Below are 17,803 nucleotides of genomic sequence, written 5' to 3' on the forward strand. Positions count from 1 at the left end.
CCAAAACTCCCCTTATCTGTTTTTTTTTAAGTTTATTTTTTTAGTTTAGGGATACAGCGTGGAATCAGGCCTTTCGTGCCACCGCGTCCGCGCCGACCAGCGATCCCCGCACAGTAATACTCCCCTACACCCACTAGGGACAATTTTTATATTTACCAAGCCAATTAACCTACAACCCTGTATGTCTTTGGTGTGTGGGAGGAAACCGAAGATCTCGGAGAAAACCCACGCAGGCTTACGGGGAGAACATACAAACTCTGTACATGCAGCACCCGTAATCGGGATTGAACTTTTCAGTGGTATCTGGTACAAACTGCTACAAGTTAGAACAGGTTCACCAACTTGTTTATTCAATAAACAGACCTTTGAACCTTTGAGTTGATTTACTTACTGGGTGGACCAAGATTTTCAAAACCTTGCGTGAGGTTAAAAACAGAATGATAAGTAACTTAATGCAAAGTGCTCTTTAAATTCAGAAAAACAGAGACAGGTATATATTTATACGAAAAAACTTGTGATTAAAATACTTTTATTCACTGATGCATTCATAAACGGTAATTCATTAAAAATGGTAAAAATGAAAACAATAAACAGGATAAATAGTTTTTTTTGTCAATGCATGTGCTTCCATATGAATTTCTTCATTACCTGTGGTTTTTCAAAATAAATGTAATTTTACCAAGTAATATTGGCCAAGTTTATAAAGAGTTCTGCACTTTAGAACTCCTGGACCCAGCACATTACTGAAATCATAAAGAAAGCCGATCAACGACTCTCTTGAATGTTAACAGGTGTACACTAGAGAGCATATTGACTGGTTGCATCACAGCCTGGTTCAGCAACTCGAACGGCCAAGACTAAGGAGATTACAAAAAGTGGTAAACAATGACCGTTCCATCTTGGGTACTGACCTCCCCTCCATCTAAGGTATGTACAGGGGGTGCTGCTTCAAAATGTCAGCCAGCATTATCAAGGATCCACATAACCCTGGCCATGTTCTCATTTCATTCCTGCCATGGGGAAGGAGGTATAGGAGTCTGAAAACTGTGACCTCCTAGTTTAGAAACAGCTTCTTCCCAATAACCATCACGCTACTGAACACTACAAAGAGCAACTAAACTTAGAGCTACGAACTGTCTTGGTTGCAGTAGGCACTTGGGCTTTTGTTTTGTTTTGGCCTATTATTTGTTTTGGGCTTTTAAAAAAAAATTGATTTCAACTTTTTTTTGTTCATAATGGTATATATTGAGTATTGTGTTTACAGATCTGTCATGCTGTGCAAATAAGAACATTGTTATGTTTCGGTACATATAACAATTAAACATTCTTAATTCTCTGTCCTGAAAGTAGCCTTGCCAATACTAATGCTCACATGATTAAAAACGTCTTCCTCATCTTCGCATCAGTATCAGTTCTGCTGTAAAAATCCATACAGACACACCCCCACTTATGTAATAGGCCACTTAGGTAAACTCGCTCACAATTACAAAGCCCACTGCTTTATTTCCGAATGGAGCATCTAGGTAGCAGTGCACTATTGCATATGCGGCCATTTCCGCAAGCCAGTCAGCTGTTCTTGTGGATGTTCCCACGTGGCCTCCGCTTCAGATCTCTCACATGGTCTTCGCGTCAGACCTCCTAGGTGGTTTACACAGTACGAATAGTAAATTTACACGCACGCAGTAGCACATCCGTTTCCAACTAATGTAACATCTGATTTATGTAGAGTCCATGGGACGTAACCCTTACATAAGGAAGATTGCTCCCGATGTTGGGGAAGTCCAGGACAAGGGGTCACAGCTTAAGGATAAGGGGGAAATCCTTTAAAACCGAGATGAGAAGAACTTTTTTCACACAGAGAGTGGTGAATCTCTGGAACTCCCTGCCACAGAGGGTAGTCGAGGCCAGTTCATTGGCTATATTTAAGAGGGAGTTAGATGTGGCCCTTGTGGCTAAGGGGATCAGAGGGTATGGAGAGAAGGCAGGTACGGGATACTGAGTTGGATGATCAGCCATGATCATATTGAATGGCGGTGCAGGCTCGAAGGGCCGAATGGCCTACTCCTGCACCTAATTTCTATGTTTCTACAATGGCGAAGCAGTAGAGTTGCTGTCTTACATGTCAGAGACCAGGATTTGATCCAGTCTGTACGGAGTTAGTATATCCTCCCAGTAATGGCGTCAATTTACTCCAATGGCTGTGCTCCAGTTTCCTCCCACAAAGGTGCAGCGGTAGAGTTGCTGCCTTAGAACTTCAGGGTTTAATCGTTATGAACGGTGCTGTCTGTATGGAATTTGATTCTTATCGCGTGGGTTTTCTCCGAGTGCTCCAGTTTCCTCCCATATTCAAAAGACATACGGGTTTGTAGGTTAATTGTTTTTGCTAAATTGGTTCTTGTTTGTGTCGGATAATGTTAATTTATTGGGATAACTGGCCAGCATGGATTTGGTGGGCAGAAGGGCGTTTCCTTGCTCGATCTCAAAACAAAAACTAAACTAAAATTGTAAAAATTGTCCCTTGTGTGTTGGATAGTGTTAGTGTATGGGGTGGGCCGAAGGGCCTGTTTCAGTGCTGTACCTCTGCATCTGTATCTCTGCAATTAGGGGAGCATCTGGTACTTGTGAATTCTTCATGAATTAGTTTCATCAGAACACCTTGGTGTTGTCTGCAGAATATCCTTCCACCAATATATACAATGCCCTGTAGTTTGCTAATTTATTTTAGCAGCATTCCAAGTTTATGAAGTTTATCTTAGTAGCATCTTATGGGATGGTGAATTATCAATGGATACCAGTAAAAACAAGAGATGCAGGCCAGAATTTGCTGCAATGGAGCAGCTTGTGGTGTGCCCAGTTCTTGGACAACTTCCTTCACCTTTTGACTCAAACAATCTAGTTCTGTAACTTTCTGGAACCGGTAATACTGCAAAAAGGACAATGCTACATCTGGAACCCTGGCCAAAGATTGAACCGTGTTTATTTCCTGAACCAATTAGATATAGAGGTTAAGGAGGAAAGAGAACAATAGAGAAGGAAATTAGATGAATTAGATTTAAATCAAATTCAAAAAGAAAAATAATGGGGGAAAAACATGGATTAGGAAGAACCGGAAAAGAGAAAAGGAAGAGCAAGGGGAAAAAACTAAAACATTTAGCAAAGTAAATTTCCACAAAGAATTGCTAAAGAGAGAAATACCATACATATGTTAAACAACACAGATCATCCAAAAACTTCTGGCAATTCATAATCTATAGCTTTATTTTTTTCTTTCAATGAATTCTTGGTCAATTTACAGATCAATATCACTGCCTAATATTAAGCTTGCCGTGACAGCAATTCTGGTGTACGGTATTTTACAGACTATGGTAAAATTATCACAATAGATCCATAAATATAAATAAGTTACATTAAAAATACACTCAAGATTAAGATAGATCATTTAACTGCCCTCTTAATCCAGCTATGCAGAAAAACCCCATACACCTTCATTTCTACATTTTGTGCTTTTTGAATGAGTCTGCGTTACCTTTTAAGTAAAGAAAATATGACCAAAAATGGACAATCCTGATAATTTTTTTAAACGATCAACGAACTTCAGAATTATGGAGTTGAAGGATCACACAGCACAGATTCAGACCCTTTAGTGCTCCATTAAGTACCTGTTTCTACTGATATGAGGCAACAATATAATGAATAGATGAAATGCTGTATATGTATTATGGTGTATACAGAGTGTCAGGGAGCAATTAAGAAGGGAACCACACAGGAGACTACTGGGGGAGATGAAGGCGAGCATAATCATGGACTGAAAACTGACTAATAATGTGCAGATAAAAATTAACAATTTCCTGAACTGAATGAAAATGGCTAGTAATGACGGAGGAAAATCAAGTGAAAAAGAGGATTAAAAAAAAACAGAAAAACAGGATGACACACAAAAATAATGAAAAAATGATTCTCCTTTCATTCAGAACTAAAGTGGAAGAGATTTATAATGGCATAATTAAATTGAGTAACACAGTAAGATTCATATAAACTCACAGTCTCTGGCCCAATTTGAAAAACAACATAAAAAATTAATCCCATAATTAAATAAATGCCATCAATAATGCTTAAGAATTTCAATCCGAACGACATCTTCACACGTGCAAAAATAACTGTGCTCAAATGACTGTTGCTCTACATTGGAATTTGTTGTAAAATGGTCTTGGATATGAAAACTACCCAATCACACAGTAATAGGCTGATAGAGTAATGTTGACAAATCAAGCAAGAATAATGAAACACATGAGCTTAGATTCTTGTTTTAGGCACCCACTCTAGAAAAGCTATTCATCTCCGCACAGACTGGTTTCTCGCCTGACTCCTGCTCAGCTGCATACAACACTGTTAATCATCCAACATTGCTTTGGAAGAGATAAAACACGAAAAGGAATTATCAATTTATCAGCCAGCCGTCAACACCAAAGTCTCCTGCAGGAGCTGCCTGTGACATCACTGGCAGCTTTCTCTAATGCTGTGACAGGCACACTTGAAAAACTTGCCAATTGGCACTAACAGACATAAGGAGCTTCCCTTGACATGGAGGATGCAAGGACTACCTGAAAGACCTTGATCGTTTCAATACCTACCACCGGGTGGTGCCTGCAGTGGCCGCCTCGTCAACAGTCTGTCTCGTCTCTTCCTTCTTTGTTGTTTTTTAGAATGTGTTAAATATATTTTTTCGTGTTCTTTAGCTTGTTTTATGTTGGGGGGTTGGGGTTGGAGGGGAAACTTTTTTTAATCTCTTACCTCGACGGAGTTTACATGAATATACTGCTTTCAAATATTTTGTGAATGGATACATGAAGATTTCATACTTGAAAGTTGCCTTCGATGTGGCAAAATAGAACGTAAAGAAGCATGGTTTGAAATATCCTTCCGAGAGGTTGACAGATATAGAAACCAAAAAGCTGCTATGTTAGTGTCATGCACATTGGCTCATTCTGAAACTTGCAGAGGAAGCCCTCCATAACCAAAAGATCGTCTCATTTTTCGTTTCTCCATTAAAAATCAATGAGATTTTTTTCAGATCTATTTTTGAGCTACTAAATGTTAGGACCTCACCTCAGCACTTTTGGTCTGAACCTAAAACAGAAACAAAAAATGTGTGCAATTTGGGAGGCCAGCTACGATTTAAACCAGTTAAACCATATTTATGTTTTAAATTAGTGAGATAGCAAAGGAATACCTTAGATATTATTACAGAGGCTGTTTACAATGACCAATGAATTATATATTTTTGATTGCTCTGGTGGAACAAAAATAATTTTCCTTATTAAACCATTTTTTGGCTAAAGTTTAAAGACAAAACATTATTGCTCTGGTCATGACATTATCAGGCGTTCATCACTTGAACACCTCTTTTGACGGGGGGGGTGGAGAAACACAGCAAATTTGACATTTATACTCCTTTTAAATTTGCCAAAAGTAGAGACTCCAATATGTAACGTTGGTCATGGAACTGAAAAAGGAATCAAGTCTAAAATATTGTAAAGATATTTGTCAGAGATGAATTATAGTGACTCACAAAGCTCTCACAGAAGTATTAGATCGAACACTGCAAGACCTTAGACACAATTACAGATAATTCTGGCTGGGAGATATTCATCAAACGCTACCAGTAATTCCATGAGGTACTAATACAGATTAATTGAAAGCTGTGTTAAAGCATCCTAGATAAAGAAAAATGTTAAACAATTGCACTTGAAAATTAATATGTAAGGGAATTTGGTAAGCGATCCATCTGAGAGAGTGCTTGCTTCAAATTTACTCAAATTTGGAAATGGGGAAATTAAACACAAAGACTCAGCAGGAATGATTTCAATGAAAAAATCTGGGATTAATTATTATGTGGTCCATGATTCATGTTGCAAGCTCCCCAGGTCCCTATCATTTACTGTGCAAGTCCAGCCCTGGTTTGTTCTACCAAAATGCAACACTTTTAATTTATCTACGTCCGCCATTCCTCAGCCCAGTGGCTCAGTTGGGCCAGATCCCGTTGTGATCAGAGATAATCTTCTTCACTGTCCACCATATCACCAATTTTTGTGTGATGTAAAACGCATTACCCAAGCCAACTACATTCGAATCCAAATCATTAATGTAAATAATAACAAACAGCAGTGGATCCAGCACCAATCCCCGTTGTACATAACTTGTTACAGACTCCAGTCTGAAAACAATCCTCTACCGCTACTTGTCTTTCTAACTTCAAGCCAATTTTGATTCCAAATGGCTAGTTTGTCATGGATCTGATGTGATATGATAGCCTTCCAGTCCAGCCTATCTTGCAGTAACTTGCCAAAGGTCTTGCTAAAGTCTATATAGACAATGTCTACTCCACAGTCCTCTTCACTGTTCTTGTTCACCTCTTTAAAAAACTATTTGGTGAGACACAATTTTCCACGCACAAAGCTATGCTGACTTTCCCTAATCTGTCCTTACCTTTTCAAATCCAAGCAGAGCCCTTCTCCCAAAACCTCAAAGAATTGGCAGCAGCCAAAAGGTCAAACAGAATTTGGGACTGCGGGAGCATAGTGATCAGTTGCGAGGTACTCCTGGTGTTGCTGTACATGCACAGGTATGACTCATACCCCACCCCTGTGCCTTGGCAGTTGCTAGAGCCATCTTCCATTTTATCTGGAGATCCAAGATCGTTATACACCTGTCTCCAGAGAATAGGTGATAAAGCATTCCCAACATTATTCAGGCTGAAGATGGGTCCCAATCTAAAACACCACCTATCCAAGCTCTCCACAGATGCTCCCTAACCCGCCGAGACTCCAACACCTTGTCCCTTTCTTAGTAAACCCGCATCTTCCTGCCAGAATGTTCATGCACGGCCGAGTCTCGCTTCCAACGTATGCTTCTCACCAAACAGCTGTGATATGGATGAGAAGACAGACAATCTCTTTGACAATCTCTCTGAGCTGGCTGTCTGAGCTAGGGGCTGTCCCCAGAGAAAGCATCGGAGCAAACCTTAGGTCCTACTGGAGGATCATAAATTCAAAGAAAGATGCACTTTGGTCTGCTCAAAACGTGCAGATTATTCAGTGTAACAAATTATCTGTAAGTGAATGCTGCTAACTGGCACATTCCAAGCTGCAGGAATATGTGCAGAGGAATACACTGATGCGCGGTACAGCCAAAGCAAAGGCATCGTAGGGTGGGTATACCACCCAAGGTCTTGTTGCCACAGGACTTTGAGGGGATGTGTTCAGTATATTGACCTCTTAAAGATTTGAAAGTATATTGTTCAGAGGCCATGAATGGCAATCAGACTTTGTAAATTGAATTTATTAACTTGATGGCACTGAATGCATTGACTTTAAACACTAAGGATTTAAAGAAAGATGTGCTAATTGTATTGTTTCATATATATTTATATATTATGAATAAAATTTATTTTTGAAATTAAAAAAACATGCCCCAATTTTGTCAGTGAATAGAAATTCAGTCATCTCCCCTGAAAAAATAATCAAAACATTGACTTTTTGATGAGATGTGCAAAGCAAGTTTTTTTTTTAACGCAGAGGGCAGTTGGTGCCTGGAAAGTACTGCCAGGGTTGGAGGCAGATGTGATGGTGGCATTTATACAGCTTTTAAATAGGCAGGGGATGGAGGGAAATAGATTGTATGTAGACAGATGAGATTAGGTTATTTTGGCATGATGTTTGACACAGACATTGTGGGCTGAAGGGCCCGTTTCTGTGCTGCACTGTCCTGAGTGGTTGTGCTTGTCTCGCTTACATTTCTGTTTGCATTTAGTGAGCTTTTTTTTAACTAAAGTAGTCAACTTCTGAAAAAAACTTTCAAGTTCAATTCAAAGAATGAATTAGAACACATTATTTAGAAGATGAATTGCTAAGAACAGGATGTCTCCATCTCAAATTCTTTGACCCACAAAAGGCCAAATATTAAGAGTCAAAACAGGAAGTTCAGTTGAAACTTATAAATGAACAGTTGACTGGTTCAAACAATAATCTCCAATAGGCTGCACAGCAATGCAAAATAAATATTTTGGACTCCAAACAAAACATACAAGGAATCTGATGATTGATAAAGTTTCTTCTGCTTCGAGTCTATTGAAACTCTCAATAGACTAAATTAAAATAGAGAGACCATACGGAATAGAAGATGAACAGCTTCTGCTCAGAGGATAAGAAACTAATCAAGAAGATTCAGAGCACTGACAAAGCTTAGCGTGGAACAGGTTTTACAATTTGCTTTGTATATTGCATTATACACTCAAAACTCTAAATATCACTTGAAAAAATTAGGCGTACAAAATAAACACCTGCTTATTGAAAGCAATGCCCGATTTCAAAACAGCCATCTGTGAACAATTAAAAGAAGATTAAACCATAATGTTGGACACATGCTATGACTCACCACACAAAATAGATTAAAAGAATCCAAAGGCAAACTAACGATGTGCATGCACAGCAAACCAAAGATAAACCACAAAATGTTGTTTTTAAGGCTCTGCTTATGGGCAAAAAATGGATTAATCAGCTAATCCAACTGATAATAAAAAAACATTTTAGATACTTTTTGCTCTCGTAGAAAACCTCAAGCTTTTCAATTTAATAACACCTGAAAATATACTTGGACCTACTGTTCATATCTACAGGAAACAGAAGTGTCATCATTTATAAAAAAGATTAACTTAATGCCAAAGTTAATCTTTCAAATCAAACAAATGCATAAAATAATTTATAGTAATAGGAACTCCTGTATACAACACTTGAAATCACATAATAGCCTTATAAATTGTTTCACTTTCCAGAATAACAGCTAATGGAAGGTAAAATACTTTTCTCCTCCCCACACAAAACTATAGATTTTAAAGAAGGGTTTCGATCAAAAATGTCAACCATTCCTGCTGCCTGTCGCGCTGAGTTACTCCAGCATTTTGTGTTTACCGATTGATTTTAAAAAGTGCTCCTTCTTGCATATCTAAGCAAATGCTATCATCATTTCTAACATAAGACTTTTACAAATACAATAGAGCAGCTGATTGAAAACTTGACTAGAAAAGTTCCTGGAATATTGCAGTCTGAAGCTTGCGGTATATGACATTGCTTCGCCAAACACCGAGTCATGCTGCATAGAAACATGTCAATAACCCATCTACACTAATCCCATACATCAGCACTTCTATACCTTGGCAATCGACTGCTCGTCTAGATACTTCCACCACCCACTCAAGCATGCTGAACTCCAGAACCTCCTGGAAACACCTTATGCGCATAACGTTGAATTAAAGGCCACAAGGCAGCACAGCAGAAGGTTTACCACGTCTGCACCACACTAACAAATCTATAATGCCAGGACACATGTCAATATACTGAACCTCAATTTCTTTCTCGGCATTGAATGGTAAATATTGCTCATACCATCAATATTTTTCTCCCATGTTTAGTTTTGAGGAACTTTCTAAGTTGTAGATTTGTTTGTAACTTGACGACTTCAACAATTTAAGCCACGTATAAAGATTGGTAGCCAACCTAAACTAAAGTCACTCTGCACAAATATTAGGGCCTTCATTTGCACGAAGATTGGTCAGAAAGCACACAGAACAAGTGTCAAAACATGCACCAAATCTTCTGCGATATTTTGCAGCCAAGTCAGGAGCATTGCAAGGATCCACTGGAGAGTTCTAAGAAGTTGTTTTCAATTCACTTTTCAACATCTTAATGTGAAATCAAAAGGAACATTATTTCTTTAAGACCAGAGAGCCACTGACAAGCTGTGTTCACCAACTTCAACTGAATGTCTAACCCTTTTTCTAAGACAGAGGCCCCTGTTGCTGTACACCCTAGCAAAGAAAACATCAAACCTGTGTCTATCTTATCCTGTAGATGTTACAATATTACTATGCTACAATGACATCTTATTTTCCTAAACACAAAGGAGTATAGGCCTAGGCTGCTTAATCTCTCTTATGCCAAGAATCAAACTGTTGAACCTTTCTTCCCACCGCAGATACATCCTTCATTGAGTGGGGAGACTAGACTTAAACCCAATATTTCAGATGCAATCTCACCAGGGCTCTAAATAATTGGTGCAAGGTGTCTCTGCACGCATACTCAAATCTTCTTTCTCGACCCAAAACATCGCCAATTCCTTCTCTCCATTGATGCTGCCTCACCCGCTGAGTTACTCCAGCATTTTGTGTCTACCTTCGATTTACCAGCAGTTCTGCAAACATTTCTCAAACATACACTTTGCCTTCCTAATTAGTTACTCAACGTGCACATTAATTATCAGCGATTCATAAATGAGAAAACTCGAGGTCCCTGTGAACATCACCATCTTTCAATAGCTCATGTCCTCACAGTTGCCCACATTTTTGTTTCCATACTGTAGGTCTCTATGACTCGACAAGTCCTTCCAAAAATGATTTCTCCCTCCATCAGACAGCATGCAGCAATACATAGAGAAACAATTCATATAAACAATTCAAATGTCGAATCTTCCCATTCACAAATATCATCAAGACTGCTAGAACTGGAATCATGATCTCCCAAGACTGCTTTGGGCATGAACCCACCGCCCCCCATTCCGCAATAGCAAAGAATCATACAGATTGAATGCTCAAGTCTCGAAGCTGCGGTTGATGGTTCAGAAACACAATATCAAAACAGCTGCTTCTTTGTTGAATCATTTATGATGGAAGAATTTACGCGTCAGCTAAAAAAAAACTTGAATTTGTTGACCATAAAAGAGCGCCTGAAGTTGCAACATAAATCATAGATGTTATCAATAAGCATTAACTTGAAAATAAACCAGCGGCCTTCTCAGCAGACAAAGGGAAACACAACTTTGGCAGTACCAGATGAGGTAGAGAAAATGTGCAAAGTAAAGTAAAATAATTCATATATAGAGAAGTCTTTGGCCTGAACTGCAATGAACACAATTCTGGCAGACACAGAGTATTCTGATAAAGATCTTAGGATATATATTATTTGAATTGAAAGAGTGAAAATCTTTGAAAATACATTGGTCATGAACAAAATAAAATATAGTAGAATATAGTAATCTGAGAAAGCTATTTACTTTTCCACTTTTAAAGGCCATTAAAATCATATTACTTGTCAGAAGAAAGATGCCCTGCAATTCTTTACAAAGTAAGATATCCAATGCAAAACTGTGGCTTACATTTATTCAAGCATATACAACGAATGGGAGGGCTTTCGGAAGTATTGAGGAGCAGGACCTTTATGTACAAGTGCAAACGTCCCTGATGGTAACAGCATAGGAAGTTACGGTTGTGAAAATGGCATACATTTTCACCAACTTCATTACTTGGGACATAAAAGCATGAATACATAGGTCATGGAGTAAAATTATAAAATACTGGTTAGATCACAGGTGAAATACTGTGTGCATTTGTGATTGCCACATGATAGGAAGGTTGTAATTGCACGAGAATGCGTGCAGAGGAGATTCACCAGAATGTTTTCAGTGATAGAGCCTTTCAGTTTTGAGAAGAGGCCGATAGACTAGGGTTGTTGTTTCTTGAGGTGAAAGAAGCTGAGGAGGAACCGGCTGGAGGTATACAAAATTACATAGTGTATATTGTAGGGTTCCGTAAGAGGTAAAAGGTTTAAGAGATTTGAGATTTTACTTTTTCCACCCAGAGGGTGGTGGGAATCTGGAACATACTTGTGGTGGTGGATGCACTATACTAAAAGTCAAGAATGCTTAATTAGTTTAGTTTTGTTTATTACTTTTATGTGGACCAAGGTACCGAGAAAAACCTTTTTGTTTCATGCTATCCAGTCAATGAAAAGACTATATATGAATGATTACAATCAAACTGTCCACATTGTACAGATAAAGTGTATATTATTTAGTGCAGGGGTAGGCAACCTTGTTCTGCATAGGGGCCGGGACACGTCTGTGAGCGATTGGCGGGCCACATCTATCACGTGTACACATGGATCCCGCCCCCACCCTGGCAGGCATCAAATCATGTTTCACATAGACCCCGACCCTTCGAGGACGCCACCCGGAGCACTGCCCCCTAGTTACGGGCGCTCACGAACATGGCGCACCTACGGACCATTGCCTTGGCTCTGTCCTGAGGCGGTGGCTCAAATACTCACACTCACTCGTCCCCAACCTATTGACAACCCCGATCCCAACAGTGTGTTTAAGAAAGAACAGAAGATGCTGGAAAAATCGAAGGTAGACAAAAAGCTGGATAAACTCATCGGGTCGAAACCCTTCTTCAGACGGGTCTCAGAGCACTTCTGAAGAAGGGTCCCGACCCGAAACATCGCCTATTCCTTCACTCCGTAGATGCTGCCTCACCCGTTGAGTTTCTCCAGCTTTTTCATCTACCTCCGATCCTGACAGTGAAGCCCAGACACAGAATGTGCGCGGCCATGCTGGCGGCTTTGTGCAGGATGCGGTACAGCCAGAGCTTGGCGCTCCTCGGCTGCTCACCGCTCCTCAGCTCTTCGCCATTGCGGCCGCCAGCACAGGCCTCCTTGCGTCACTGCGCATGGGTGCCGCGGCCTCGGGCCCAGGAGGTACCGGAGATGAAGGAAGTCGGCGGGCCGGATAAATACGGGAAAAAAAATACGCCTGCGGGCCGGATGATTTTGGGTTATGGACCGCATTCGGCCCGAGTGCCGTAGGTTGCTGACCCCTGATTTAGTGCAAGATAAAACTCAGATGAAATTGTCAATGGAACAATTAAATTCTTACTACAGCTTTACAGGCCCATTAAAACAATAACACATCAATAATACAATAAGTTAGCAGTAATACTTGGTAACCTGACCATAATAGTGTAAATCCGGAGTATGTAGTGCAACCAAACCAAAGTCTGTAATAAATTGTTGCCGAGGTAGGGTTGTGGTTCAAGAACCTGATGGTTACTGGGAAGAAGCTGTTTCTGAACCTGGACGTCACAGTTCTCACGCTCCGTACCTCCGTACCAGCAGTGAGATGAGAGCGTAGCTAGTGTGGTGTGGCTTTTGATGATATTAGCTGTCTTTCTGAGCAGTCTTCTGTGAGTCTCTTCGAAGGTGTAGAGGGGAATAAATTTGATAGATTGGGCAATTTCTGCAGTCTCCTTCGGTCGAATTACCAAATCAGACCATGATGCAACCAGTCAGTAAACTGAAGATAGGGCATTTGGCGACAATCAGAATCTCCTCAATCTTCTAAAGAAGTAGAGGTTTTGATGAGCATGCCTCAAGGTGCCGGGTCCAAGATAGATCTTCAGAGGAATGCATGCCCCGGAGAAGCTGATAACTCTCTCCCTTCAATGAAGACAGACTCATGGATCCTTGATATACTCTGACTCATCGTTACCCATTATTTATCCAACAATGGTGGTAACATCGGTGAATTTAAAGATGGCATTGGAGTTGTGTCTGGTTATACATTCATGAGTATAGAGAATAGAATAGGGGACTAAACACAGAGCGTTGATGTGTTTGTCATAGAGGAGGAGGTGTTGTTGCCAATTCATATTAATTCATGTCCATTCATGAGGAAGTTGACTTGCAGCTCGTCAACCCAGCCAACAAACGAGGAAATGCCCCACAGTTTAAGCTCCACTGTCGAGTTCACTGGCCTGATATCACCAAGAAAAACTCAGCCACTTGCTCTTTCAGAAGAGAAAATGGGGCACAGCAATCCTAGCGAAGAGATTAAGGATATGAAAGGACTCTCCTTCTCTCACCCAGTTCAAATCTAAGCATCAAGGTCAAACTGTGCAAATGTGCCAAAAAAAATCTTTCACGTCAGTCTACCACATCAAAACAAACAATTACTTTAGTAAAATGTATGCATATAACCTCTTGCAAACATAAAGTTTGAAAAAAATTAAGCCATTCAGATCATGCAAATACCAATTTCTCGTGTAATTTCAAAGCATTAGTCACATCTGTCCAATTTGTTACGCATAATTTAATGCTCACCTTTTACCAATGAAAGAATAATGATCTAGACAAAAATGATCTTGCTTGAAAATTGATTCCTACATTAGAGTGCATTACAAAACAAACAAGAGACAAAAAGGAATCTCATTAATATGCAAAAATATTAATTCCTACACTATGACAGAATGACAGATAAGGTATTGACTATAGTAACTGTACATCAATTAACTCATCACATTTTAATGAGAAAATGTCTCGCAAACCCATTTCCCAATTGTTAAGACTGAAATTGTGGCCTATTTGCCAATTTTTCCATCAAATCTTGCTGCACAACAACAACAATTTATGCGAGTGTAGTTTCGCGGTTCACCTTCGCTCAGCTCGCCCGAACCAAACTGAGCTCCAGGTTGCTGGACTCTTTTATTCTCCTTCCTATTCCTACAGACCTTTCTGACCTCTGTCTCTTCCATTGTCAGAGTGACACAAAATGCAAATTGGAGGAACAGCATCTCATATTTCGCTTGGGCAGTGGTATGAATATTGATTTCTCTCACTTCAGGTAGCCCCGGCATTCCCTCTCTCTCTATTCCTCCCCCACCCAAGTCGCACTAGCTTCTCATTTTCACCCGACAACCTGTTTCCTTTATCATCGTTAGTTTTTTGCATATCTTTCATTCATTGTTCTTTATCTCTCCACATCACCGTCTATATCTCTCGTTTCCCTTATCCCTAACCAGTCTGAAGAAGGGTCTCCCATTCCTTCTCACCAAAGATGCTGCCTGTCCCGTTGAGTTACTCTATATGCTATACAGGTCTTGCCTGGCAATGTTGCTATGGCAACATATTTTACGCAAAATATCTTTGTGGGAAAATAAATGACCTTGCTTGTGATGAATACAAAAAATCCAGAATCTCATCTGTTATTGCAGAGCGCCATCTGCTGGCACTCTTACAAATGGACATTTGCAGCCTTAAAAAGCCTATGTGACATCTGGATTTCAATACAGTAATCACCCGTTTTCGATCACTGGACTTATTTAGGGCATGTACGTATGACCAGGGTTGGGGAAACCGGCAAGTTGGATTTGCCAGCAGCTGTTCCAATTTTGCCATATCAAACCCAGGAAGAATATATTTATGTTAACACCTTGATGTCCATTTTGCGAATCCTATCAAGACATGCCTTCTGGATCCACCATTTAAAACCTCGTCATTAAAATCGTTACTGAAAGACCATGTGAAATAAGGGATGGATAATTAAAATGCAAACAATGTCATTCTTAGTTTTGGACATTTATTAAATTAGATTGGAAAGCCAAATCAACTGCAGGAACAAAATACCAGCATTATCTATATTGTCAAGCTATTTTTTTGGCTGAACGAAGGCTAACACTGATACTTGCTGGGACATAAGAATGTTTTAATAGTTATTTACTAATTATCAAAATGTCTTACGAGCTCTAATATATATATATATATATTTTATCCAGACAAACTACTTACCAGTCATTGAACTTTCTGATGTAGACAATTGCTCCCTGAGCTTGTCAATATCATCTGGATGAACTTGTTCATACAAAGTGCTTCCAAACCATTCAGCCTGTGGATAGTTTAAAACGGGTGTAACAGAGTCCGATACATAGATGACTCTTCCGGTCTCAGATGCAGCTACAAAAAGGAATCCATCTGCTGCCTCCAAAATAAGATGCTTCAATTCCTTGAAAGAGAATGAAAGCAATATAAATATTAAGATGGTAAAATAACATATTCCACAATAATTGGTGATATCACATTTCCAGCATTTCTATGGTGACCCATCAGAGAACTACCAATAACTTATTCTTGATTACAAAACTACAAAAGGATTCGGTGACATTTTTGGTCGAGACCCCCCTTCAGTATGAGCGAAGATTTTCTTATAACTAATATTGATCAATACCTTTCTCCAATATTTTACTGCTCGTTCCTTTGTATTAAAACATAAAATCAACAACTATGACACATTTTACAACATCTTTGAATTTGTGTTTATTTCCACAAGAAACAATTCATAATCATCCAATTTAAGAAAGGTACGACAAATGAAATCTCACTATGGGATATGATTAACAAAGGTCACCCTCATGAAGGGTCCTATTTAATTGGACAGACAAATGCAAGATACTGTAATTGCTTAATTCTCAGTATTTTCAGAAAGAACAAATGCCCTGCTGTTTGGGTAGCTGCATAAGTCATGATCAAGGTGATATCAACCTGATATTGTGGTTCCCTGGGGTACTGTAAAGGCAGGTAAATGAGCACAGTGTCACATCAATCACCCTAGTTTGATTTGTTGGATTCTGATGTAAGGCATCAGAGTACTAATTAGAAAAATCTGTTATTAGGCACTCCCAGAAATTATATTCTCCAAACTTTCCCACACGGTAAAACAGTTAAGGGAATAACCTTCCAGGAGGAAAAGCATTTTTATTCTGTAGTTCTCATTCATGATAAGAATACAGAACATTTGAACTTCAGAAAACCACAAAAATCAAGATGGAATATAAATAGCTATCAACAGGGAAAAGCTATTTTCAGGTCAGTTGCACGAGACTGCAGCTGGCTTCCCCCAGTATTGAGGACAACTACAAGACTCTGATTTAATCGCTCTATACAAATTTTTTTAGTACACTTTACTGGAATACTATGACCATGGTTCATAGTACCTGTAGTGCGTACAGGGAAGAATCTAACCATGTCATAGAAACATAGAAAATAGGTGCAGGAGTAGGCCATTCGGCCCTTCGAGCCTGCACCGCCATTCAATATGATCATGGCTGATCATCCAACTCAGTATCCTGTACCTGCTTTCTCTCCGTACCCCCTGATCCCTTTAGCCACTAGGGCCACATCTAATTACCTCTTAAATATAGCCAATGAACTGGCCTCAACTACCTTCTGTGGCAGAGAATTCCAGAGATTCACCACTCTGTGTGAAAAATGTTTTTCTCATCTCGGTCCTAAAAGATTTCCCCCTTATCCTTATACTGCGACCCCTTGTTCTGGACTTCCCCAACATCGGGAACAATCTTCCTGCATCTGGCCTGTCCAACCCCTTAAGAATTTTGTAAGTTTCTATAAGATCCCCCCTCAATCTTCTAAATTCTAGCGAGTACAAACCAAGTCTATCCAGTCTTTCTTCATATGAAAGTCCTGACATCCCAGGAATCAGTCAGTCCTTACAGCTCTGCAACAACCTCTCGAAGGATGAAAACCCTGCATCCCAAAGTCTGCTATTTCCATAGTATCATAGCAACTCTTCCAATATCATGCTGAAAATGTATGATGTGACTGGTTCATTCATTGTGGAAACAGAAATTATATGGCCACATATAAAGTTCAGATCAAAGGAAATCAATTGGCCCAAAGTGTCTCTGTTGGTTGAAAGAGAGCTTCTCAATCCAATCCATCTGCCTTGAAGCTCAGCTCTTCAAATGCTTATCCAAGTAATTTCAAAATCTTTAATCACTACCACCTTTAAGGAAGTGAGATCAGATCCCTACCATTCTCCAGATATTTTTTTTTCTCATCTCTTCTTTAATCCTTCCACTAATCACTTTAAATCCACGAATTCTGGTTTTTCACGCCTCTGCTAGTTACTCTTTTTTTATTTCTTCTCTTGGGATCCTTCATAATTTTACACATCTCCAATAAGTCTCAACCTGACCTTTTCTTTTCAAAAGAAAACAACCCCAGCTTATCCAATTATTTCTCAAAGCCAAAACTCCCCATTCTTGGCAACATCCTCATGAATCTTATTACATCCTCTCCAGTTCAATACATCTTGCACTGGTATAGTGGAGATTTTGGTTTGAGGA

The 17,803-nt window shown here is 39.5% G+C and overlaps 1 protein-coding gene across 4 annotated transcripts in view; it reads right to left on the reverse strand.

The window, feature by feature from the left end:
* Nucleotides 1-17,803, reverse strand: part of arnt2 (aryl hydrocarbon receptor nuclear translocator 2) — a 143,590-nt gene that overhangs the window by 105,328 nt on the left and 20,459 nt on the right. For all 4 annotated transcript variants that reach the window (XM_033050488.1, XM_033050487.1, XM_033050490.1 and 1 more), the window contains one exon: nucleotides 15,450-15,663. In XM_033050488.1, the coding sequence (XP_032906379.1) occupies nucleotides 15,450-15,663 (214 nt within the window). The remainder of the gene's footprint in view (nucleotides 1-15,449; nucleotides 15,664-17,803) is intronic.

Source organism: Amblyraja radiata, chromosome 34 (genome assembly GCF_010909765.2).
Source record: "Amblyraja radiata isolate CabotCenter1 chromosome 34, sAmbRad1.1.pri, whole genome shotgun sequence".
NCBI classification, from domain to species: Eukaryota; Metazoa; Chordata; class Chondrichthyes; order Rajiformes; family Rajidae; genus Amblyraja; species Amblyraja radiata.